We start from the raw sequence: 27,590 nt of genomic DNA on the forward strand, positions 1-27,590 counted from the left end.
GCCTTCCACATACTGGCAGCATGCACCGCCATGCCCAGCTTGACTTTCTGGTAGAATGAACCGAACCTACATTTGCTTACTCTCAAACGACTCCAGTGATTTTATAGGAATAATAATGAGTTATATTAGAGTAATAGCTCCTTTAGTATTTACGAAATTAATTTCTAAATTAGTTTAATGGAACATTTCTAGGTGGCATATATCATCTATATCTCATTTCTCAGTTCTCCTGATAACATAATAAGGACAAGATAGATACTAGATAATCCTATGTGTTTAAATAATGAGCAGTACTAAGTTACCACAATGTGAAAAACCCATGCAACTCCCCTAACAATGCTGAATGTAAATTTCTTCTCTTATAGTAGAGGAGTGCTGTGATTAGTAGTACAATGTCTTGGATTGTCTAAGAGCCTGCTTCATCTGCTGAGACATCAAGGCTGTCAGAGATACCTTAGGCCCCTCCTATCTGCAGTTTCACTTAGCCACAGTCAACAGTTGTCTGAGAATATTAAGTGGATATTTTCAGAAATAAAAAACTCATAAATTAAAAGCTGAATGCCACTTTGAGCAACACGATGAAACTTCCTGCCACCCTGTGCAGTCCGGTCCACAGTGATCCATTTGCCCAGTATATTCCTTGTGTCTGCTACATGCTCATTAGTCCCTTAGCTGTCAAATAAGACTCTCACGATATTACTGTGATGTGCTCAAGTGATCCTTACTTCACTTAACAATGGCCTCCAAGTACAAGAGTAGTGATGCTTGTGATTCAGATACAGTGAAGAAAAGCTTGATGTATTCCTGTAAGTGAAAAGGTTAAATCGAATAAGATTTTTTGAGAAAGAGACAGACCATCTTCATATAGCTCTTTTTTATTTATGGCATATTGTTATAATTGGACTGTTTTCTTAATAGTTATTATTGTTCCTTTCTTGCAGTGCCTTATTTATAAGTTAAGCTTTGTCATAAATATATTTTCACAGTAAAAAACATAGTACATATAGCATTCGGCACTCCCTTGGTTCCAGGCATTCAGTGTGTGTCTTGGAATGTTTTGCCCATGAGTAAGAGGAGGCCATTAATTTCTTTTAGTTCCTCCTCTGTTAATTGCCTGTATTTTCTCTACCCCATGTACATCTGTCTTCTAATTCACTCATTTTAGTCCCCTCCACTCTGGATTTCTGAAGGTGTGGTAGCAAGTTATAGCTTCAGAGTATCTGTTTATGCTTTTACAATAGTCTATTACTAAAATTATCTTAGATGTTCTCAGGAAAATTGTAGTTTATCCATTTTGTTGAATTGTCCATTTATCTTCTTCCCTTTTTCACTTTTCTTAATATTCTTATGGAGTAACTAACATTTCATTTACTGGATCTTTAAAAGAGTCTATTTTCAGACTCTATGCTTCAGTGTATTACAATCATTCATGTATTATACTCTCATTACATATAAAATGTGTGCTGCCTGTCAAAATAATTTAAACATTTCCTAATGGATATTTATGTTCACCAAATCAGAGAATTGAACAGAACCAAACTGTAAATTAAAATCTGGCATGAGCCATGCTACTCTATTGAAAATATAATTAAAATTAATCTAAATTTTTTAACTGAATCACCATTTCAACCACGAAATTTTAAAAAAGCATAAATATAATCTGAAAATTTTCTGAAATAATAAAACTTAAATCTTAAATTTATAAACATATATTACACATTTTTATTTACTAAGTTCAAGTATGGAAATAAGTCAGCCAGTTGAACTAATAAATAGAGCCATTTCTATGACAAAATAAAATGGAGGATGACAGGAAAAAGCCAGAGAAAATTCTAAACCAAGAATAGAAATGAGAAACCTATCAGATAGAAACTTTTTCATGTTGGAATCTAACATTCTATATACCAGTAGCCACAATGATATAGTAGAGATAAATTTGTAATGGGTGGGCTGAGAGTCCTTCACTAAAAGTGTTAGATAGCTCCTACACATTCTAGGAAGGATGACTTTTCATGGGTAAAGGTGGAAGGTGTTGGAGAGAAGGTTCTTGCATCCCTACACACACCTCTTCACTCCTGGTTACATATACACTGACAGGTTTCACATCCTCTTCCTACTGGTTCCTAGCATGACAGATTGCCAAGCACCAAGAGAAGAATCACAACCCCTTCCACTAAAACACAAACACAAACAAATCAACTTTTTATTTCAGAGAAAGGAAAATGTGTATTTCGAAGGATGCTAATATGTATAACGAACTGGTTACTAAAAAATGTTTGTCTAAAATTGTCACTCATTTTGTAATAGTCTACCTTTTGAGAATCTTTGCCATGGATTTATATCACACATTTAGAATTTAAAGGGTTAGGTATACAAAAATAGTCTATAAGGGAGATGTTCCTTTATTGAAGGAAATCAAATTATGTCACTGGTAATCATCAAAATATTACAAAGAAGAGGTGTTTTATATATTAATCATTACCAACATATGTACCATAGTTTCAATATTTACTTCAAGTAACTTAAGGAGATCAAAAATGTTATCTTTTTTACTTAATGTATCAAGACTAAAATTACATCCAGAACAAGCCTGTTTTCAGCCCATCTATTGAAGAAGGCCTCTGAGACATTATAAAAGTATAGAATATAGCAAAAGCTAATAATGAAATGTATGGTATTATAAATCTTCATTGAAATAGTGCTTGTGCTGTGAAAAGATAATTGTGAAATTTTCATCCAATGCAAAATATTAAAGATAGGTGGTAGAAGGGAGGGAATGTAAGAAAATAACATATACTCAGATTCAGTGATGCATACTTCTCAAATGATTTGAATAATTTTTATTTTGTGACTATATTTTACCAAGACATCTATCAGGGACACGATGATCAACACGATCAATTCAATAACTGTTACACTTATTATTATCAATGTAATAAATCAGTGCAACCAATACGTTTAGGTGAATGAAAATCATATGAAACTAGATTAAAGTTGATTGTATTAATAGCTTCAACTTTACAGAATGCTTGAAATTGCATTATTCTATGATTGATTTTATAGTATCTAAAATAACTATTTTATTGGTTCTCAAAAAGGTGACAACACAAAATCATGTGTTTTGTATATAGTAGATACTTTTTGGTCCCAATTCAATGAAATATTTACTGCTGAAAAGCTTTTTAAATTTGTGTGTTGTTGTCTTTCGTAATTCAGGTTATCTGGAATGAATATACCACCACCAATTATCAGCAACAAAAACTGGCTCAGACTGCATTTCGTTACAGACAGCAATCACCGATACCGTGGATTTAGTGCTCCATATCAAGGTATATTTAATAAATGCCTCTGCCTTTCTTCATGCGTAAAATGATTTTAGGATGCACAACTGCATTTTGTGATAAAAGAAAAATATCCTTAGCATTTATAGGTGACTATTTCAATAGGCAAAATGGGCATTCTCTTGCAGAAGAAATAATGTGATCATAACTAAATTACAACATTAAAGTTAGTTGATTTTTATAGTGCAACGTTCAGAATAAAGACTATCATGACTGCCACAAAGCTAGAAACAAATCTAATATTTTGCTTTAATAAAGCGCTCCAGCAATTGGGCATGGTACCTGAAGCTGTATCACAAAACACTGCAGAAAACCTGCAGTGGTAAACAGGCTCTACCCCTTAAAATACATTTCCATACACAATGTGTCTGTTATTGCTAGTTTAATTAAACTTGTTAGGATTATTATCAACCAATTTTATTAACAGGCATAATTTTGAACAAGCAAGATATACTATTTGATGTATTAACTCAGAAAAAGTCTTTGGAATAAGATTATTATGAAGATGGAGCACTAATGGAAATGTGGCTTCTACAGTGTTCAGTGATATCATATGGGTTTAGGACACTTTATCCTCAGACTACTTGTGTTGATAATTCATTTCATTCTCAGGAGTGGATCAGCAATTGCTTAGGGAATAGTGAGCATTGCCACAGTTACATTTTCCCATTTATGTTTTTGTTTTTGTTTTTTAAAAATACTTTTCCTCTTGGATAATCTTTGGTCTTAAGCACTTTGCAGACTTAACATGATAACTTTAGGAAGCTTATACATAGTAACTAAAACAGCATTAGCCCATTTATTGTTTATTAGGCTATAAATTTCTGCAATAAATTTATATTTTTAAGATCAGTAACCTCTGTAGCTATTTGGTCAACAAGATGTCTCTTAATAACAGGAACAGATAATGTGATTTGTAATTTGATTTTCATAATAGTACTTTGACTATCTAGAGTAATAACTTAAAAATTGTAGGCAAAATTTACTGTAAAAATATAATAATTTCTATTTTGAAATTATTAAATTAGAATCAAAACATGAGTATAAGCACATTTTTAAAGCTATGTAATTTATTACCATTTTTATAACAGCAATTTTACCAATTATAAAATGCTAAATTTTACATTTAAAAATGTTCATAGACATATTTTTATGAATATAAAATAAAATTTATTTTTATATATTTTAGTAAAAATAACTTCTGAGGCTAGCTATTTTAAATTTTACCAATTTAAAACAGTGTTACTTTTAAATTTAAGGAAAAAAAACACTTTATACAGCTTAATGTACTGGTGAATGGATACCAAGTTCAAGGTCAGGCTTTGCAATTTAGTGAAACCATGTATTAAAATAAAAATTTAAGCTGGGCATGGTAGCACATGCTTGTAATCTCAGCATTTGGGAGGCTGAGATAGAAGTACAGTGGTTCTCAGACAGCCTCAGCTACTTAGCAAGGCCCTTTGCAACTCAGTGAGACCCTGTTTTAAAATAAAGAATATAAAAAAAAAATAGGTCTGGGTGTGTATCTCAGAGGTAGAATGCCCCTGGGTTCCATCCCCTGGGCATTCACACACACACATACACACACACACACACACACACACACACACACACACACAGAAGCCAAATAAAAATAATAAATAAATAAATAAATAGATAAATAAGCAAAATAAAGAACTGAGTGTATAATTCAGTGGTAGTGGGTCCCTGGTTTAATTTCCACTACCACCCACCCATACACACACATATAGTTTCCAATTTCAATTTTTAAAGTCATTGCACACTTTGGAAATCAGAGGACTTTTTTTGAAAAAGAAATAGTTCTTATAAAGCCTCTTTCTCTCTAGGCTGACCCCTATCCAAGAAAATATTTCAATCACTTGATTTCATGGCTCTGTTTCCTCTGCAAAGAGCTGAAGTGAAAAGTGTGGCTGAAATTCAAAAGATTTGCCTTCTTACCCATGTAGTAACCCTTCCCACTCCCCACTCATCTCATGGAGTCTGTCAGTGGGATGGCTTCTTTCTTCTCTTTTTCTGAATACAAGTAAAGTAGTATTTATATTTAAATGTAAATCCTGCTGAAAAATAATAAGCCCATCTCAAAAGTTTAAAGGCATGTTGTTTTATGGAATGCAAATTCTTGAAACTGGTGTCTCCAGATAGTATTATTTTGCATTCTAAGACTGTGGAACAAAACCGCCAGTTGATTCGTGTATTTAATTATTTTCAATACTCCACTCATTGGTGTTAAATTGAGTTTTATAGTATTTTTAAGATCCAGTTTTATTTTCCAACATCATCTATCTGGTTTCACTTCTGACAAATAGCTTATCAATAAATTCAGCATAATAAAATACAAAGGAAATACATTATGGGGTATGATTTATTCCTATTTTCAGGAGGAAAAAGGCTTAAAAATGGGAAAAATGTTGTATATAATCTAAATCTAAATAACACAGAAGAAATAAAATATCCTTATAAAATGGAAGCTATGAGGCTGGGCGTGGTGACACGCATTTGTAATCCTAGCATTTGGGAGGCTGAGACAGGAGGATCATGGTTCATGAACAGCCTCAGCTACTTAGGCCCTTTGCAACTCAGTGAGACCCTGTTTCTAAATAAAGAATTAAAAATAGGACTGGGGTGTAGCTCCGAGGTAGAATGTCCCTGGTTTCCATCCTCAGTATCTCCAAAAAATGGAAACTATGATTTTATAACAAGATAAAGGAAGTATTTTATTAGCTAAAAGTATGCCTTTGCATTGTGTCAATTTAAAACTTTCTTAATAAGGTTTAATTTTTCTAACTCTATAATTTCCAAATAATATTTTACCTATATATCACAAGTTACACTGGAAAAAAAAATTCTTAAAATCATAGTCAAACAAGAAAATTGGATTAAAAATATTAGTAAGTTAACTTAAATGTCTACAAAAATTATAATTCTGACATGTAGAAATATGTGCCTTAGCATGAAAGGATAATCATGCTTTTTATATTGTCCCATGCCACTATTTCATTTTAGTGCTATCTAAATTAAAATCAATTTAAATGAAAATTTTTTGTGGAATATATTATATAAAAGTCAAAACTGAGTCTCCATGCAGGTTAGTTTCTTAATGACTCAACAATTATGACTACTTAGTAATTACTACTGCTTTATGTATAATTTTGAATTCATTTAATGTTTTAATGGAGTTTCAGGTTCTTAAGACTGATTATTTTCTTCTTTGTAACATTTTCATTTAATCTGTGTCCTTTACTAAATGCCATGAAAATTAACTGCAAACTACTAAAAGGTTCATTCAATGCCACTAGGCATTTTTTATAATTGTTCTTTAACTGTTAGAGTAGGCACATAGACACACCAATGTCCCTCACCAAATGGAGACACTTTTAAGTTGTATTATATGCTAGCTTCCTGACTGTTTTAGATATTATCATTTAAATAGGGTTAAGTAGAGGCTAAGAATACAAAGCTAATAAATGCAAGTATTTTCCCATTCAAAAGGAGTAAGAAAAGTTGTGATTTAAAACAAAATGTCTTTGATATAAAATATTTCTCTTCTGAGATTTTACAATGAATATGTCTATTCCTATTGAAAGTTAACAAAAGCATCTCATTTGTTTTGTCCCTGCATTTATTTATATTTGAAATATATTATGTGAGAAATTTTTATCATCTCTTCTTTGATTTAAAATGTTTTCTCTAATTTTTTGCTCCCCCAAAGAAAATCATTTCAATATTATTTTGTGTTTTTGCTTTTAATATTACTATTATACTCAAATTCCATTAAATCTCTTGAGAACTTAAATTACACTATCCTCACATAAATATCCAAGCTTTTATTTACCCATGTTCTTTGGAAGTCTTCCTACCTATATGTTGAAACCATCATATCATTGTCACAGATTTATTATAAACCTTAAATCTATATTTTCATTTCTATGCATACGTAAGCATATTTTCTTATTTTCTGAATTAAAAGATTTTTACTTGATATTCTATTATCTATTATATAGCATTTTACTTCTAGAAGATGTTTACCTGAAACAATCATTTTTATCTATAAGTCTTCATCACTTGAGTATCCATTATTGTTACAGTAATTCCATTTTAATTTATTCAATATTTTGTACTTATTTTCATAGAAGCTGTAGCTGTAAGACACATTATTTCTGGCTGGCAGGTTAAGAACTACAGCATTTCATCAGTGTCAAATATCTAAATACTTGAATTTTTCTGTATCCTAGAGTAATGTTTCCATCCAAGTAGATTTCATTACATTTGGATTTTTTCCTTTCATTCTATAAGATTGTTTTGTATGATTCTTCTTGTACAGGTAAAAAAATTTATAGATACTTTTAACTTAATAAAATACATTAACAATATATAATCTTCACATTTATGAAAGATAAAATTTCATATATTCTCAAATGTATTATGATCACTTAGGAATCAGTTGGATATCGCCATTGTGAGAAAGATATTTGATAGAACTTTTTAACCACATTGAAAATGCACTTTTTTTTTAACACACTCAGACAAAGTCAGACCCTGTCATTTGAGATTCCAGCCTTTGGAGAACTTATCCTATTTTTTTAATATTTAGGAGTTTTTTTTATCCAATGTATTTACACAGTTACTGAACAAAGACAAAATTATTTGGTATACATCACACTGTATTAGGGAATGAATAGGATTTCTGGGGTCTGAATATTAGAGTTGAATAGTATTAAATAATAGCATTAATTACTGTTTAAGTTCTCTGAACTTTGATTTCTTCACACTTTAAAAAAATCACAAAAGCCAGATACATTATTGTTGATATCCAGAAGTATGAAGACTTAATCCTTATAGTAAAACTCAGACGTGCGACAAATAAAAGATGCTTCTGTGTAAGTAGATCATCAGCCATATGGAGGGAGTGAGAAAGCACACATTCCAACAAAGAGGAAAAAATGCTTCAAATATTGTGATAAAACATAGTATTTGAATCCAGGAGCCATAGTTAAATTAGAAATGAGAATACCCATTTTCTCTAGGAAAAAAGCATTTTTCCTTGAAAACAAATTTAAAACAAGATATTTTGTAAGCAAAACTGAGAAACAATTTTTCTTCAATAGCAGATGTTTTCAAAATCCTAAATATAGTCTAGGCTTAAAAATACAGTCCAGTATAAAAGCAAATTTCTATAAAGATCGTAGGCAGTATTTTAATCTTTGTTCTCACTAGTTTTCTTAATTATATTTTGTTCTAATTTTGTTTAGACATTAGTGATTCTTGTTATAAGTTCACATATATATTGCTAATAAAACACAAGAAGTTATATATCTCTCATGAAGAAAGAAACCCATTTCTACCCCCAGAAACCCATTCTTCAACTTGATAACTCAAAGTTTGAGTCATACTTGTGATTCTGTTTAGGGTGAGGGAGGGTGACATAATAGAAAAGACCAAAATTCTACTTGAGACAGTTCAGGTGTATTTTACTGTCATAGCAATGTTGGATACAGATTAATAGGCTATTTTTCTGGTAAATATAGTGGATGCAATTCTGTAGAGCAATTAAAGAAATATTAGATTAATATATGTTTTGAAATCAGTTTTATTTAACATTTATTAAATATAGGCTATGAAAAATTTGTAAATAATTACTTATCTCAAAGAATTATTTTTCATTTAAAGACCAGTGAATGTTCTTAAGCGTATAATGTAGATTATTGTCACACACTGAGTTTTGAAAGGATAGGAATTTACATTTTATTGGTGTACAATCTTTGACAATAATTTCTAATCGTGTACTTTTTCCCTTCATTTTTTTATTTTAATAGTATTGCCACCTTTCTTTTAAGGTTCTTTTAATCTTAAATAATTACTTTCATTGGGAACTTATTTTCAGTATTATTGTAGAGTAAAACAAATAAAAAAATATTTTATTCCTGACTTATGGACCTAGTTAGTCAACAATATCTAACTTTTTAATTAGTACTGCCTATACAAATAGCCAATATAATCAGAATATCTTAATAGTCAAAATAATCTAACTACTGACTTGCTAAATAAATATTAAAACTTTGTGTAATAACTTCTATAATGTAAAAATATTTTTAGATGTGACAATATAAAATTTAAAGCCTTCTTATAAATCAATAATGTAAAATATTTTTAGATGTGAAAATATAAAATTTAAAGCCTTCTATCTTATCAATCAATAATAAAATTAGAGTTACATTATTCAACAACTATATATATACACACACACACACACACACACACACACACACACACACATGTATATGTATTCTTTCATTTCTGTTTTACAGGATCCACATATATCAAAGCCAGTAATTGTGAACATTTTCTAGATATAAACAAATAGTTTTACTTATTACAAAAACTATATATAACTTAAAAATTCAAAGACAAATTATGTTACAATCTCAAAAGATATGTGGGAACCTAGAAGTAATGTACTAAATAATTTCAAAGTAGATATGTATCATTAAATATACCAATTATATTATCTCTTATAAGTAAAATAAAATTATCAATATTAAAATGTGAAATAAATGGACATATATTTTTAAAATACATTATAGGTCCAAATATAGTATTGGGCAATTATAAATCTGAAATAAGCAATAGATCATTTTACATAACATTTTTATTAGGCTCATATATTTCTTTTGATGATAGATACACTTAAAACATATCATTTTCTTCTCAGGTAAGAGTCTTAGCTAACTTCACTAGAAATATTGCTTCTTGGTAACTGAGCATCCTCCATTACTGGTGTGCACGAGTACTTTGTGTTTCATTCATATACCATGACTAGTTGTCTACCTTGTACTCCATAATGCCTTTTGCCGAGTTTTCTACCCACTCCTTATATAAAGTAGGTTTTTTGGCTTTGTTTTGTTTTGTACTAGGAATTGAACTAGCTGGAGCTACAACCCTAGCTCTTTTTATTTTTTAGTATGAAACAGGCTTTGGTAAATTCCTGAAGCTAGTCTCAAACCTGAATTCTATTTCAGCCCCCTAAGTATTGAGATTTATAGGCATGTTGCCACTATTACTGGATAGCTAAAGCTCTTTAATCACAATTTTCTACTATAAATATTTTACTTTTATTTCAGCATTCCCATATTTAGGCCCTCTGTTAACTCAGTTGTACCTATGTGCCATGTAAACGTATTCCTCTACTAAATTTAAATTACCAACTAGAGAAACAAATTCATATAAATGTGGGATGCCGCTCTTCTTGGCTTAATGTGAATATGTCTTCAAATGATTTACATTTTTCCATGAGGCAATGCTGTAAGAGTTAAGAAGAAATTTATCTGCAAAATGAAGTTTAAAACATTGATGCAGGTATTTGGTGCCCTCTCTCACTAACCCCATTCTCTATAGAGTTATTACACAAAGATCCAGCTTAGATTTCTTACTCCTATTGTGTAATGGGAAAGTTTACATATGTCATGTATGTACTTAGCTCTTGCTAATTATGACTTTTGTTTTAAACTCGACTAACCAAGTCTCCCAAGGGTACCATTTGATCTAAAACAGAAACTATTTGAAAGTTTTATAGTTCATAATCTCTCTCACCATAGTCTCCTTCTTAAGCAGTTTAACTTTTAGTCAAATATCTATAAGAATTATCTTAGAGCAAAAGTCCAACGATTGAAGCAATGAAGAAAGACTGTGTCTTGTGTCTACCACTCCACTATACTATACCTTTAACATTCTTACTTTTACATACTAGAAGAATGTTAAAAGAATAGTTAAATGTTATAAATTTGTAAATTATATGTGACACAATATATAAAACAATTTATATGTGTTATTTAATGGAAACCTCACATTATAAAAACACTTGTGCCATTCTTGCTAAGCTCTGTGCCTGATGCTGTATTCATCCAGAGAAGAATGAACGTCCTGAGTAAACTGTAAACCTATCAAAAAGCATCCATCCTAAAGTCACATTAGAAAATAGCATGTACATGATGTACATTCACAAACATATCAAAGTCAATCACTAAGCCAAACATGAAAAGGAGGGAGGAAGCAGGGAATGGGATGGGAACTGAGGAAGGGCTAAATGAGTGATGTGTGCATGTATAACTCTACCATCTTGTACTCCATTAAGATGTAAGACTACAATGAACAAATGAAAGCTTTAAAAATAAATAAAATCACTTAGTTCAGATTGGGAAAAACAGCAGAACCAGGTCTTAACCCCTACATCTTTCTGCATCTAAGGTCAGTGCTTAATCTCCAACCTTGGTTATCTCAAAGATTTAAAAAAAATATCAGAATGGACTATTTTCCAGAAAAAGAAGTAACTAAAATTTTTAAGAATCAAATTTGTAAATAAAGTAAAAATTCTGCAAATTCAAAATATGACAGTTAAAAGAGTAACCATTATATAAGTTAATAGCTATTTATGGCAATAGCAAAAGAGTGGGAGAAGGAAAGAGAGAAATTCTCAGATTTAAAATTGTCTTCACTCATATAGGTTACAGAAAGAACACTGTATTGGAAGTTGGTAAATCTTGGTACACACTCTACTGTGTGACATTAAATAAATTTTTTAATATCTCAGGGCTGTGAGTTATTTCCAGTCCTTAGTTTTAGTTTTCCAGTTCTTAGTTCTAGGTTCTTTAGTTTTAAATCTATTTTTCCCAATGCCAGTAACTCACTAAAGTTTATCTCACAATAGCTCAACTTTGCTGTGAAATATTTCCAGTGATCATTCTTGTCATGGTCCTTAGAACTCCTTTCCTTCTATTTAACTGCTGTCTGGTCCTAGATTTCATAGCATTGCATTATATGAAAAATAAATAACAGCAATAATATATTACATACATCTTAAAATTTTAAATTATATTATAATCACTAAAATAGTTCAAGAAACAGGCATATTTATTAGTACATTTAATCAAAATGTCAAAGTTATCAACACTTAATCATTAATCAATACAAGATATTAATGATACATTCTACATTCCAGAGTCTGTCTTGCTTCAGAATTTTAGAAACCATAATTAATGTTTAAATAATCATTCCCATACCTGTGATATGCAATTTAAAAAAATGTTTAAAATAAAATATATTAATGAAAACTTTGAGTTTTTCTTTTTAATGCTTTAAGGTGCTAATTAAAATAATTTAAATTAAATTAGATTAAAATTAATTTTATACACATATTTTTAGAAACCTTACTCATGTTCACTAAAACCTTGAGACAACTAAGAAATGCTTCAATAAGTGAAAAGAGAAATAAATTCTGGCATATCTATGTAGTGGGATATTTATCCAGCATTAAACATTCATGAGCTTTATTTATTTATTTATTTATTTATTTAAGTTTTGGTATTGGAGATTGAATCCAGAGGTATTCTCCATTCATGAGCTTTAAAGCCACAAAAAGACACAGAGGGAATTTTAAGTTCTATTTCTAAATGATACCAAACTAATGTTAATGTCTGCATATTATATAATTTCAACTGTATGACATTATAGAAAAATGCTATGAAGAAAATAGAGTTCAGTGGCTATTTGTAGTTTCAGGGAAGAAAGAGATAAATAAGCATAGCACAGAGGAATTTTAGTGAATTAAGCTATACTGTACAATCTTGTTATGTTGGATATATATCATGGTATAGTTTTAAAAAATCCATAAAATTCACAGCCCTAAAAGTGAATAGTAATGTGAATGAGGAGCTTTGGTTGATAGGCCTGTATCAAAACTGGTATCATAAGTCTCACTTTCAGGAGGGAGTTGAGGATGGGGGAGGGTATTTCTGTGAGAGGAGGTATTTTGGTTTGTGCTTCTATAACAAAGTGTCAAGGAATGGATAGATATAAACACAAAATTATTTTTCACAGATCTTGAGGCTAGAAGTCCCAAACCAGGCTTTCAGTATTGTAAGGTTCTTGTAAGGATCCTCTTCTGGATTAATTATATACCTCTTTGTCTTCTTATATCCTCACATGATAGAGAGTGAGATGCTTTCAGAGGTGCCTTTATTTGTATGAGAGAACTAATTTCATTCCTGCTCCACTTTCATGACCTAATTCCTTCCTAAAGGCCTCACCTACCAATATCATTTAATTATTTTTAAATTGTTATATTTTTTGTGGGTCTGGGGATGGAACTCAGGGGCATTCGACCTCCGAGCTACAACCAGCTCTATTTTGTATTCTTTATTATGAAATAGGGTCTCACTAAGTTGCAGAGGGCCTAAGTAGCCGAGGCTGTCCACGAACCGCTATCCTCCTGTTTCAGCCTCTGGAATGCTGGGATTACAAGTGTTTGTGACCACGCCTGGCCTTTTTTTTTATTTTAAAGGCGCTTCTATGTGTGTGTGTGTGTGTGTGTGTGTGTGTGTGTGTGTGTGTCTTTTTTTGGAACCAGGAATTGAACCCAGAGCGCCGCCCCTGGAAAGCAGGCACTTTGCCACTGAGCTAAATCCCAGCACTAAATTGATAGTTTTTTTTAAAAAAAATATTTAAAATAAAGATATTAGAGAAAACCTATTTTCCCATTAAATGCTTTAAGCTACTAACTGAATACTAATTTAAATTAAATTAGATTAAATTTTAATTTAAAATGTCATTTGAAAAATAATTTTGGTACCCATAAGCTTGTGCTCATTCTGTTAGATGCATAGCATATATCTAGTTTTATCTACAACAAAGGCATTGAAAAATTGTTGAGGTACTTAAGAACTAGGTTGAATAGTTCTGATTCTTTTACATACCAGTTTATATAATAAAGTTGACAGTGTCTCTTGATACTATATAGCATAGGCTTGGTATTTTACGTTTCTCTGTTTCAGTTTCCTCATAATGATATTTGTTCTTTGATTCAGAAAATATGATGACTGTATGCAAAAGATGTGTTTAAGTCTTTAAAAATGCTCTTCAGGTCAACTATAAATAAATAATTAGTAAATTAAGAGCATATTTTAATTCATGTTTTTCCAATAGCATTTGCATAAAAAGTACTAATGGATCTTAATTATATTTTACTTGTTTTCACTGGGTTAGACTATTGATTCTACAGCCATAAGATTACTTTAGAATAAAAACACTTCCTAAATCCAGTCCTAAATGCTTTGAAATCAAATGATAGTCACTGGCTAAAAGGAAAGAGAAAGTCAAGGTTCTTTTATTTTACAGTCTTAATTGGCAAACAAAGCTCAGAATTTTTAAAACTGCTACATAGTTCAATAACTCTTCTATATTTTCTCACACATTCTTTTTGGATATAGAAGTTTTTGATATACCTTTGCAGTAGATGATCCAGTGGGAATTCTTCCTATGTAATGCATCTTCATGTTACATTTCTATGCTTTTTTTTTGTTGTTGTTGTTCTGCAGTTTACTTAGTATCTCTGAATAATGCACCCTCCTTTCATTAACTGATAAGTAGGGCTGTAAGCCAAAATCAATCTAAATCTTCAGGGGACAATTTACTTCATAACCTACAAGGTAATTTTATTCCATAGCATTTTGTTGGTTCTTAGAATATACCACATTTAAAAGGTGGTCAGAATTCTAGTCTTAATGGAAGTGGCATCCCTTTTTAAATAAACTGGATTATTACTCATTATTTCAGGCATTCATATTTCCATTTTCTTGGAAGTATACCAGTTGGAAAAATAAATGTTGTATATCTCTTGAGGCAGTACATTCAGAGAGTGACAAATATTGTCAAGATTCTACTTAAATGGCACATATGTTTTGTAGAATCCAACTTCATATTGTAAAATTATGGAGTGTCTCTTGTATACTTTTAAGATAACAGCAGTACTGGCTTCTATAGCATAGAAGCATAGTATTTCTGGATCAATTCTTGGATTAAATTTAATCAAAATTATATGTAAGCCAGGCATGCTGGCTCAGTCCTGTAATCCCAGTACTTGCAAGGTAGAGATAGGAGGATCGCAGGTTTGTAGTCAGCCTCACCAACTTGTGAGAACCCCTGCAACTTAGTGACCGTCTTTCAAAATAAATAGGGTTGAGGGTGTAGCTCAGAGGTAGAAGCCCCTAGATGCAATCCCCACTATCACACAAGCCAAAAACATTATGTGTAGGGTTTTTTCTTTCTTAAAATATCTCATTAAAATTCCAGAATGTGTTCTTTACCATCCTCAAAATCTTTCCTCAGTATTCTATTTTCTCAGAGCTTATTTCGATTTGTGTTACATGAAATGCTACCACTAATATATTTTAGTGATTTTTTTTGTGGTACTGGGGTTCCTGGAAGCCCTTCTATCTCCAGGCTACACTCCCAGACCTATTTTTACATTTTTATTTTGAAACAGGGTCTCCTAAGCCAGCACGCGAGGCTGGTTTCGAACCTGTGCGATCCTCCTGTCTCTGCCTCCCACGCTCGGGGATTACAAGCGTGCGCCACCACGCCCGGCTATTTTAGTGAATCTAATAGATTATTTCCACTTTCAAATAAAATGGATGTTACCCGTGTTTTAGTTTAAGAAAATAGAAAAAAATCATTGAAAATGCTGCAAAGAAAACATTGACAAGAAAAGTCCTCACGAAAATGCTATACATTATTCTGATTTTGTATAGGGTATAAAACAAAGGCTCAAACTTTTGAAGAACAAAATATATCAATACAATGAATGACATTAGTAACTTCATCACAAGTTAATTTTATATTGTCACCAAAAATAAGCAGAGGTTCTAAATTCTCACTGTCTCTCACACTTATCAGAATCTATTACCTCATATAATTATTTCAACCTTTTTCAAAGTCTTGAATCTCTACAAACATAGAGGGCAATTAAGATAGAAATCACATGAATAATGACATGTTCCTTAGTAAAACCATTTGCAGGAAACCCTGTACCTCTTTACAGTAAGTGTCAGAAACCACAAGAAAGATGTGTAACATGTAAATTATATCCTAGTCAAGTTAAATCTTTTTTCAGACCTCAGCCCACCTGATAAATGAGCAAATTTAGTCCTTATTTAACTCTCTGAATTCTGGACTCTCACCTTCTCATCAACACAGCAAAAGCATGGACCAAGGGATTATTTCAAATTTTCTTTTTAATTAAACCTGACTACCTCATAAAAGGAAGTCTCATCATTCTGATTCTACATTTTCCCTTCTCTGAGTGAGCATTTACGTTTTCTGGCTTCATAAAGATATATTTTTAAAAACAGATCTTAGAATAATTGTATAAAAATAAGATGTGTTAGTATAGAATATAAAATAATTCAAATATAGTTTCTGTTAAAGTAGTTTTAAAATGTTTGTGGTAATGAGTGTAGACTCTCAGAAAAGAAGAACTAGGTTCAAATGTTTTTTACATTTTGGCTACATTAAAAGCCTCATAAACTTAATTTGTTCAACAGTAGAGATGTTAATATGACAGATCTCAAAGAACTGTTGAATTAAATGAAATTGTATACAAGAAAATTAGCATATTGTCTCACACCATAAAAGAGCTTTAAAGTGCCTACTATTATAAATATTTACCTAAATAGATGAAATATACTTCTAAGAGCCAGCTAGGATATTTTATCTGGTAGTTACCAGTATCCTTAGTGAATTTGTTTAACAGACCACATAGAATTAATCCCCAGTCTCATTATGACCTTCTTATAGTAATCATATATCCACTCATTCATTTGTTATTAAAAGTTTCGTGAAGATGTCCTGGGAAATTCTATGTAATTTTCTAGGGGAATAGGATAGTAAAAGACAAAGGCAAAGTCCTTGCCTTCATCACTGTTGCCAAGTAGTAGCAGAAACAATCAAATAAAAGTAAGTTAATAAATATACGCACACATAGAGAGGCTCCATATGTTCCTTGTATATTTGTGTGCATGCATGTGTACACATTAAGCAGACAGAAGTAAAAGGAACTATAAATGTGAAAACTTCTATAAAAGACAGAGTGGAGTGGGTCGAAATGGAGAAAAGGAGAGGGGACAGAGCACCTGGATTAGGTAGGGAGCATAGGGGAAACATCTCCTTGAAAAAGTGATATGCAGGACAAGAGGAAACAGCCTGAGAGAAAGCAGAGTGATAATTGCCTGAACAAGATTGAGGAGGGATAACGGTCCTGTTAAAGCAAACACAGGTCCTGCAGAGGAAGCCTAACATCCTCATAAAAGTTAAACATTTCCATCATGAAAGCACCAGGTTTAGGTGAACCTGACCTGACATCATTCTACAGGGTCATGTTCTCAGGTCTTGACAAGGAAGACATTTTTAAGCAAGAGAGTGATCTTTAATATTTTTTTCTGATATTGTCTGTGTGGAATATTCAGTAGAGAAAATAAAGAAGGAAAGTAGGAAAACAAGTTTTGTTGCACTGTTCTGGGTTAAAGTTAAGGGTATAGAAGTAGAGAAGAAAAAAATGATTTATTATAAATTTGAGGGCTTACGAAGTAATAACTGATAGGATGGTGATACGGTAGAAATTTTGAAACAAGATTTCAAAATTTTGAAAGTTTGGATTTTATTACCTTGGTTTAGAACTCTAAATAAAAAATGTTTAATAGGGAGGAAAAAGAAAGCACGATCTCTTTGGAGATTGTTATTATTTTATTCTAAAGATTATATGTGTGGTTATAGAGTAAGTTAATATGTTAAGTAAGTTGAATATCTATGTTTGGAATTCAGAATGAATATCTATGTTTGAAATTCAGGAGGAGTTCTAAACAGTAGTCCTATTTGGAATTCAGCCCATAAATGCAGTATTTAAATCTCAGATTCTATAAGCTCTCCCCAAAGACTTACTGTAAAGTCAAATGAAGGTCAACCTAGAATTAAGCCCCAGGCAACTCACTATTTATATTTTAGGTAGAGGAGCAGCAAACAATAGGAATTTGAAAAGAATTTACTGAATATCAGTAAAGAGGATGGGAAACTCAGAATTAATTTTTAAGTTCAGAAAACAGAATATTTCAAGAATGAAGTCCGTAATAGATTACATAATCTAAAAGCTTTTCTGTTCTCCTTTACATTAAATTCTTTGAAGAGAAAATTTTAATATTTTACAAACTATACATCAGTGACTCATAAAATTGTACCTCAAGTTCAGATCTTCTGACCCGAATTCTAGTTTCACATATACAAATGTTTATAAAACATCTCCATTTAGATTTTCAATTATGCATCTCAAATTTAAAAACTCTTTAACTGAATTTCAGGTATTTGCTCTTACTGGCAATTGAGATTTTTTCCCCAATTACTCCGGACAAGGCTTTAAAATCATCCTGATGCCTCATCTTTTTTCATATCTCTTACCAGTAAGACCTAGCTCTTAGTCATCGTTCTTTCTGGATCACTGAAACTTCTTCCAGAAAGGCCTCTCTGCTATCATGTTTAGCCTTTTATATTTTGTTAGCAATAAATTAGCCAAAATGATACTTACCACTGGGCCCTCTAATATTCCATTTTACTCAAGACAATTATTTACAGGTTTGGCCAATTTTTTCCATCTGGCCTCATTCTTTCCCTCCCAACTCTTCCTGCCATGCTGGCTTCCTGGCTACTCCAAATGTTGCACATTCTCCCATAGCAGGGCCTTTGTACTTCTTTCTGTTTGGAAGGTTCTTATTTTTTGTTATTTGTCTCTCTCTGATACACTTGGTGTCTTTGCTTTGATCTCAATTTTTCTACAGTAGCTGCTTAAAATTGCCATTCATTTCTGGTGTTAGAAAGACCACCTTCCTTGTATTCCTCTTTATCATGGTGCTATTTGTTACCTGAATGTAAACTTCATAAAGACGGGAATATTTGCCTGTTATTTACTCTGCTCTATGCTGAGTGGCTATTAAATTTCGGGCATATGGTAGAAATTCAAGAACTATTTTGTCAAACGAGTAATTTGAGGATAGAGAATGGAATTTGCTCACATGGAGGTTATTTCAGTGAAAACATTTTGGCAAAATCCCAGACAAGCTCGTTTGAGGTATGAATGTGAAGAAAAGATGTGAAAAGTAGATTGCGGAAACAAAGCCAAAGAATGGAATCAGCCCTAGTATGCATCAGTAGATACCTAACTTACTTAAATGGAATAAGCCAGGTACAGAGAAAAACATACCACTACCATGTGATACAACATGTCACATATATATTATATATGAAATATAAAATAGTGAAACCTGTAGAAGTAGAGAGTTGAATGGTATTTCCCAGTAGATACAGTGGGGTGAGTTTTGAGAGGTGTTGGTTAAAAGACACAAAGTTCCAGTTTGATAGGAAGAAAAGTTACAATAGATCTTTTATACATTACAGTCACTATATTTTTTCAATTATATTCTTGAGAATTGATTAGGGAGTAGATTTTAAGTGTCTCTCTACACACAGAGAAAAAAGATGTGAATTGATACCTATGTTAAGTAGCTCAGTATAGCCATTTCACAATATATGCATAATTTAGAACATCATGTTGTATTTGACAAATATATTACAACAAATAAAATAATTTTAAAAACAAACAATGAAGCCCCAAATCTCTTTTTTTTTAATTCCAGAGTTTATTAAATTAGATCCTTAACCACAAAGGAAAGAATAGCAACTTAAACTGCACCATCCTTCAGAGAAAGAATATTATTTTTCAACATGTCATTCTAGCTGAGAATAGAAAAGACAACTGCGAATATACCCATTTAAGCAAGATATAACAAAATTCAGGAAACAATATCTTCAGTTCAAATCATTTGAGAAGAATTTCAACCAGGAACGTGTTTAGGGTGTGAAAGTTTAAGAAAGGATTTTCTTCCTTTTTATAAAATTTGACTATTTTTGCTTCTATCTTCATGATTTCATAAAATCCTTTATGAATTAAAATTCTGAGATATGGTCACACTGGCAACTTCAATTATTTATGCAACAGACCTTAGTTGTTTAAAACTTCAACACCTAAGCTCCTCAGTTTCTTAAAAATCCCTATATGTAAATGTGAAATGAAATAGTCACCTTACCTCCCAGTAAGATTTAGAATTAGAAATGAGACATGAAAGCTTAAAGATATGAAAGGTTGAAGTTCTTCAAATAAATCTCTGACACTAGAACTATCATTTCTGGGTGGCCAGAGAGCAACAGATGTCGGCTTTAAACTACTTGGTATCTTTGAAGTTACCATCTAGAGCTACTCCTTTCTCATTCCTCTCATTTTATCTGCAGCAAAGCCTGGTATACTGTCATTGTCTACGTTATTTTCCCATACCTTTTCATCCTCGGATGAACTTTTCTTTTGACCTGAATTTCCCTTTCCTACAGTTGCCTACATGAGAAAATGCAACCTCTTCATATTTTTCCTTATATAGCAATGTAGATATGATCTTTCTTTTTTCCCATCTTTTCTTTTATTATAGCTTTTTTATGTACATCCTAAAGCTTCTTTAAAGTAAAATCTATGCTTTATTAACCTTTATAGTCTTTGAACAAAGAATAGTGCCTTGGAAACCATAAATTGAGGTGACTGCCTTTTAGAATGCGTGCCTGTAAGAAAATTTTAGTTTTAAACTTTTTCATCAAATATTTTATACTGGTTATATTTTATGTAATTCCTTACTCTTCCATATCTCTCCTTTTTCTTTTGTTCTTAATAACTTCTTTTTATTTTTAAGAGATTTTCTAAAATAAATTTATATTTTTATTGGTACAATATAGGTATATATAGTGAGATTGAAAGTGGAACAAACATACATGCATACGTCACTAAGTGTATTTTCTTACCTACACTAACTCTCTCTTATGCTACATGTTAGTGGCATTGATAGTGAAGCTTCATATCGATATAACTTTATTTAAAATGTTCTCTTCCTCAGTACTCATTATTCCCCTAATCCCCTTCCTCAATCTCTTCCCACAATTCCTTGGGAAATCTCTTCCCTCAATCTCTTCCCACAATTTTACCATTTTCTATTCTAATTTGATTGCAGTCCCTTTTGCTTCCTATTTTTGTTCTCTTTTCAAATAAGAATAAAATACATTCCTATTTTTAGTAATATATAATTCTATCACTTTCAATTGTCCGGATTCTTTACCACTCAGGAGAAAATGAACTGAGCAGCTTGTATACACATTCCAATATTTGAATAAATATGGTTCATCATCACCATGATCTACACTGATGGACATTATATTATGAAGAAAGAATGAATAGTAAATTATAGAATGTAAATGTAATATAGGGCAAAAATGATTGGACTTACAGACAAACCCAATATTTTAAGCCCTTAGAATCTCAATTTTATAAGTGATAACACAGAAAAAATAATTTTTGTATATAACATTATAATAGTAATTCTAGTGTATAATATTAGAATAATTATGTCCCATGGTATTTTTGAAAGTACCTATCATAGTAATTTGCTCTTGTAGACATATTTGGAATTCACATAGCTAATTTCATGGATGATTATTTTCCATGAAAAATATTGGAAAATAGCATTATGTATCTTCTTTCTTGAGTTTACTTATTATTTTTATTTGAACAATAATAAGAAAATTCATGGCTATGATTCTTGCCAGTGTTTCCTTGTTTCTTACTGTTTTTACAGCAGTCCTGCTTCTGCTAGTAACTAGAAATATATATATTTTCATTGAATTGAGCATAAATGAAAAAATATAGGAAATAACTTCATATATGCAGGTTGAGCGCTTTTAGAAGTTCTCTGAGAAATATAATCATACATTTCATATCTGTGTTTGTTTTTGGAATAAATAAAATACAATCTGATTTAAAGTCATGTTAGTATTAATCATATTATATTCATTGATTTGCCTCTTGAGTCAATTCATTGACCCTGTTCATAAAGAAGCATTATCTCTAACTCGTAAACTTTGATTAGCCTTTATGACAGGTCTGTCACCTGACTCAGTTACTTCTCTATAGCCATCTTCTACACAGTAGCAGGGTCATCTTCTTTTACTATAAGCTAGGTCAAGCTTCAAACCCCAGGGGCATTTTACCTCAGAGCTACACCCACAGTCCTTTTTTTTGTTGTTGTTTTTAAACAAGGTCTTGACAAGTTGCTGAAATCCTCACTAAATTGCTGAGCTCACTTCATACTTGCACTCCCCCTATCACCCTCTATGTACTGGAATTACAGGTGCATGTCACCACACCCAACTAACCCTTACATTTTCTGTCAAACACATACATTCTCTTTTTTTTTTCTCCTGTTTGCGTCTCAGCAATATTGACCATCTTTGTGGAATTCTTTTCTAATACCCCTTTCATTCTTGGTTTCCACTGGTCTTTTAGCTCATTAAAAAAAAAAAAAAAAAGTTGCTGGGCATGGTGGCGCACACTTGTAATACCTGCGCTTAGGAGGCGGAGACAGGAGGATCCCACAGGTTCAAAGCCAGCCGTGCTGGCTTAAGAGATCTTGTTTCCAAATAAAAATATAAAATAGGTCTGGGAGTGTAGCCCGGAGGTAGAAGGGCTTCCAGGAACCCCAGTACCACAAAAAAAAAAAAAAAAAAAATGTTGTCTTCTCTAAGGGGCCTTCATTAACCGGGAACTATTCACCCTCTACTCTCCCTCTGTTTAAATGTTTCTCAATTCACTGTTGCATATTTCCTTTCTTAGTTAATTTGTTCATTTGTTTTATCTCTACCATTCTAAGTTCTTTGAAAAGACGACCTTACGTGATTTTCCTTTTTTATTCTCAGCATGATAGGGCACAGCATACAATAGGCTCGCAATTTATATTTGTTAAAGCAGCTACCCAAAATACTTGTTTTTCACTGGATATATGAACTTATTTTCTTAATTCACAAATTAATATAACTCATGAGATTATGATAACATTATAATCTCATTTTATTTTTATATCTCATTTTAGACTTGGCATCCTTATATTTTTAAAACTTCACAGATAAGAATTTTTGGAATATTTTGGATACATTCCTCTATGTGTACTACAGGCTTTAAGAGTCAACCGAAATAATTATTCACTGTCACATTTGTGCCAGTTACACTGGCGTCTTCCCGCCGCTCACAGCATCTGTTTTTTTCAAGGACTATGCTCCTCGCTTTTTAACATTCCCATCACTTGTTCTGTTATTTATTTGGAAAATTGCTTTCAATTAGCCATTTGGATATATATATTTTTTTATTTCAGTACTCATTGTACTTTCCATAATATCCCAAGAAATTCCTCATTCAGCATGGGTCCTGCTCTTGGCTCTTGATATGGAATTCCTGGACTGGCTTATTTACTTTTTCAACCCTTGCAAATATACATCCAAATTCAGAAGCTCTATAATAGCAATTTTTGAACTTTTTTATTTTTTAGATGCTCTCATGGGGAAAAAGGCCAGCCTCATTTTTTTCCACACGACACTGAGTCGCTATGCCACATATTTTCCACTATGGTAGCAAAATACCACTGTCATCAACTCTCTAACACACACACGCCCACACAGACACACACACGCATACTTACATACACATGCATACTTATTTATAATGCCCATTAATGTCCATTTATAAATTGTCATTATAAACATATATATGCACACACATGCATACTTATATGCATATACTTATAAATCCACTTGGAAATGGATATTATAAATTTAAAGCAACGTTATCCATTTTACACCTAAATGTCCATAATGACCTTAAAATAGATTAGAAAATAAACTCAAACTTCTTACAATGACATACCAACCCTTAATCTAAATATTTAGCTAGTGCCTTCTTGTTCATACCACACAGTTTTCTGCCTTCTGTTCTTTATATTTGCTCTTTATCTGAATAGAAAGGTATGTTTTCAAATCTACCCATGACTGACTGTTTCCCATTTCTCACGAGGCATTACAAATATACACTTCTCAGAGAAGATGAACTAATGTGAAATAGGCTTTCTTTGCTGGGTGTGGTGGTGCAAGCTTGTAATCCCTGTGCTTATGAGGCGGAGACAGGAGGATCTCGCAATTCTGAAGCCAGCCTTACTGGCTTAAGAGACCCTGTTTCCAAATAAAAATATAAAATGGGCCAGGGGTGGTGGCGCATGCTTGTAATCCCGGCGCTTGGGAGGCGGAGACAGCAGGATCGCTCAGGTTCGAAGCCAGCCGCGCACACTGGCTTAAGAGATCCTGTTTCCAAATTTTAAAAAGTATAAAAATAGATCTGGGAGCGTAGCCCAGAGGTAGAAGGGTTTCCAGGAACCCCAGTACCACCAAAAAAAAAAAAAAAAAAAAAAATAGGCTTTCTTCAATAATCCAAGCTTCTCCATCACTGCCTTATATACTTATGCTTTCATATACTAGCATTCCTGAAATCTTTTTTCTTTTGTTATCGTTTGGTTTCATTTGGCCATTTTTACCCAGAGGAATTTCTCCAATATATTAAACTCTTGCTATATTTTGTAGAAGAAAAGAAATATAAAGACAGAAGGAGTTGAGAAAGGGGAGAAAAAGGAGAAAGAGAAACAAGAAAGGAAGGACAAATGTACAAGAAAAGGAAAAAAGATGGAAAGTGGACAGTATATTAAAATGAATTAAAATATAACTAAATTAAATTCTTCACTCCTTTCAATGTGTTTAGGTTGAATGGATGTTAACATATTCTGATCCATTGTTATATTTCTGCAATCCCCCAGGGAAAAAGTGATGATCTATTTTTTTTTCATTAGTTCTAAAGTGCTTAAGATTGACCTATTACAAGCCCTCATACGCTAACTAAAATAACACTTTTATTTACTTGGCACTATAACACAATGGTGTACTGGTTACCTCATGTTTACTAGAAGTGGTGATAAGTAGGTGGAGTATTGATATTTTTAAAAACAAACATGCATGTATTACTGGAATGAGTTGCAGCTTATTTACAAGGTAGAAAATATTAATTTTAGACTCAATGTTTTCTGTCTCATCCTTTGTTTCCATACACAGAAAACTTCAGTTTAATTCACAGATTAACTTGAATATCATTTTTAATTCTTATTTCAGTTTCAAGACATATTTCATCTTAATTAAATTCTAGAAAATATTTAACTGCATATAAAAGTATTTATTCTACCCAGACAGTAAGAACTGCGTAGATTCAATAGTAGCTGATAGCAGAAATCATTTCCCTAAAAAGAAAATTCAATATTTGGAGAACATATTTTGCCATATAATTGCACAGAAAGATATATGCCAGATGACCACTTTTATAAATCGATCTCAGTTGACCATATGGTATGAAGGGGGGCTCTGAAAACCCTGATGCCCTGCTGAATCCTCTGCAACCTACTAGTTTGTGGCTGAAAGCCTAGGACATGAGCTTCATACTCTTTTGAAAGACCTCATTAACCTTTCTGTAAACTATACTATTATCAATAATTTGTCATTTTAATTCAGGAAACAACTCTATCTAACATTTTGGGGGAAATGAGGAAGTAGTTTCTCATAGGTATGGCATTGGAAAGTAGAAAAATTACAACTGGAGAAAATGTATATAGACAGATAATTCTTATTAGTTAAAAAGTTAGCTTTTTTAAAAAATTTTCTTCAGAGATCACCTTGGATAAAAACATTTTGGAATTACTAATTTTTTTGCATTTTACACTTACAAATTTTTTAAATATTTTTCCTTAGTGGAAAGACTTATTCTTATCTCAATACAACTTTTCTTTTAAGAAACACATTTGGTTCTATAAAGGAATAGGAGAAATGTGGTGCTACGTAGAATGAGTGAAGTTGAGAAGTGTTGGCCGGTGGCTTTAGAACAAAATCCAAATATCTTTTCATGGCTTGAATCATAATCGTTTGCACCATATTGTCATACTCTGTCTTCTATCTATATTTTCAGCCTAAGTTTGTGAGATTTCCCATTTATAATCTATTCCTTCTTGCCCATTTTAAGTGGGCTCTAATTACTAGACATTAACAATATGACTATCCTCAGGGCTTTTTAATGTAGGAGACATTTTGTATAGATTATTTCATTTCTTTCTCTTCATCTTGGAAACCCTAATTCATCTTTTTGGTTTGTTTGACAGCTTTATTTGGAAACCCTCTCTTTACCAAGTAGATACTCAATATCAGATGAGTGTTTCTGTTACCTACTCTATAAAACTTTGGAAATTCACTAATTATATCAGTAAACCGTTGCCTTTAGAAGTTACTCCAAGATGCTCCAAGTTGTAGAAGGCTAAAACAACAGTAGCCTATTATTCTTTAGGTTTTTGTTTGTTGACAGTATGGTTTCATGCTCACATTATGACTATATTCAGCTGGACTGTTAACTTGGTAGAAAGTTTAATGTGGTCTTACTCATTGTAGTGTTAATTAGGCACTTTGTTTTGTCTTCTTGTGCCTCTCATCTTCCAGTAAGATTAATATACTTTCTTATATGGCAACCTCAAGGAAACTTATCGGGCTTTGATTATTAGTACTTTGAATCAATGAGGAATATTTATTTATTTATTTTTTATTTTTTTTGGTGGTACTGGGATTCCTGGAAACCCATCTACCTCTGGGCTACACTCCCAGACCTATTTTATGTATTTTTTAAATTTGGAAACAGGGTCTTTTAAGCTAGCGAGGCTGGCTTTGAACTTGCCCTATCCTCCTGTCTCCGCCTCCCAACCGCAAGGATTACAAGCATGGGCCACCATGCCCGGCATTTCAATGGGGAATAGTTGTTGAGGAATAAGGGACTTCTGAGTTTCTGGGTCATAAATCTTCCTAGTAGCCAAGCATGGTGGCACAGGCCTGTAATCCCAGTGCTTCGGAGGCTGAGACTGGAGGATCACAGGTTCACTGCCAGCCTAAGCTACTTATGAGGCCTTTTCGCAGCTAGTGAGATACTGTTTCAATATATAGAATATTAATTTAAAAAAAAAGGCTGTTGGTGTCGCTTGGAGATAGAATGCCCCGGGGTTCAATCCTCCGCATCACAAAAAATTAATAAACAAATAATTCATCATAGTAATGTATCCACTTTTCATGAACAATAAAATTGATATATGGAAGAGAAAAGGAAGATTGTCCCATAAAATATTCTGAAAATTGGAGAAGTCTTTGCATGTAAAAGTTAAAAACCAGAAATTTTCAGGGTTTTTTTCATGCCAAAAATGGGGAAAATAACCTAAACTGGCAATATTTTAAGAAGCCTCATGAATGTAATATGAGTCTTGCAACTATTGAGTAGAAGTTATTTTTCAGATAAGTGAAGTTAGATTGCTAAGAAAAACTCAAAACTGTTTTATGAAAGAAAAGCTCCAATTGTCAAAAAAGACTGAAATATAT

The 27,590-nt window shown here is 32.1% G+C and overlaps 1 protein-coding gene across 3 annotated transcripts in view; it reads left to right on the forward strand.

Moving 5' to 3' along the window:
• Positions 1 to 27,590, forward strand: part of CSMD3 (CUB and Sushi multiple domains 3) — a gene marked incomplete at both ends in the record, with an annotated part of 1,156,743 nt that overhangs the window by 376,656 nt on the left and 752,497 nt on the right. For all 3 annotated transcript variants that reach the window (XM_080694904.1, XM_080694905.1, XM_080694906.1), the window contains one exon: positions 3,217 to 3,329. In XM_080694904.1, coding sequence (XP_080551030.1) covers positions 3,217 to 3,329 — 113 coding nt within the window. The remainder of the gene's footprint in view (positions 1 to 3,216; positions 3,330 to 27,590) is intronic.

Source organism: Muscardinus avellanarius (genome assembly GCF_963383645.1).
Source record: "Muscardinus avellanarius genome assembly, chromosome: 4".
Lineage (NCBI taxonomy): Eukaryota > Metazoa > Chordata > Mammalia > Rodentia > Gliridae > Muscardinus > Muscardinus avellanarius.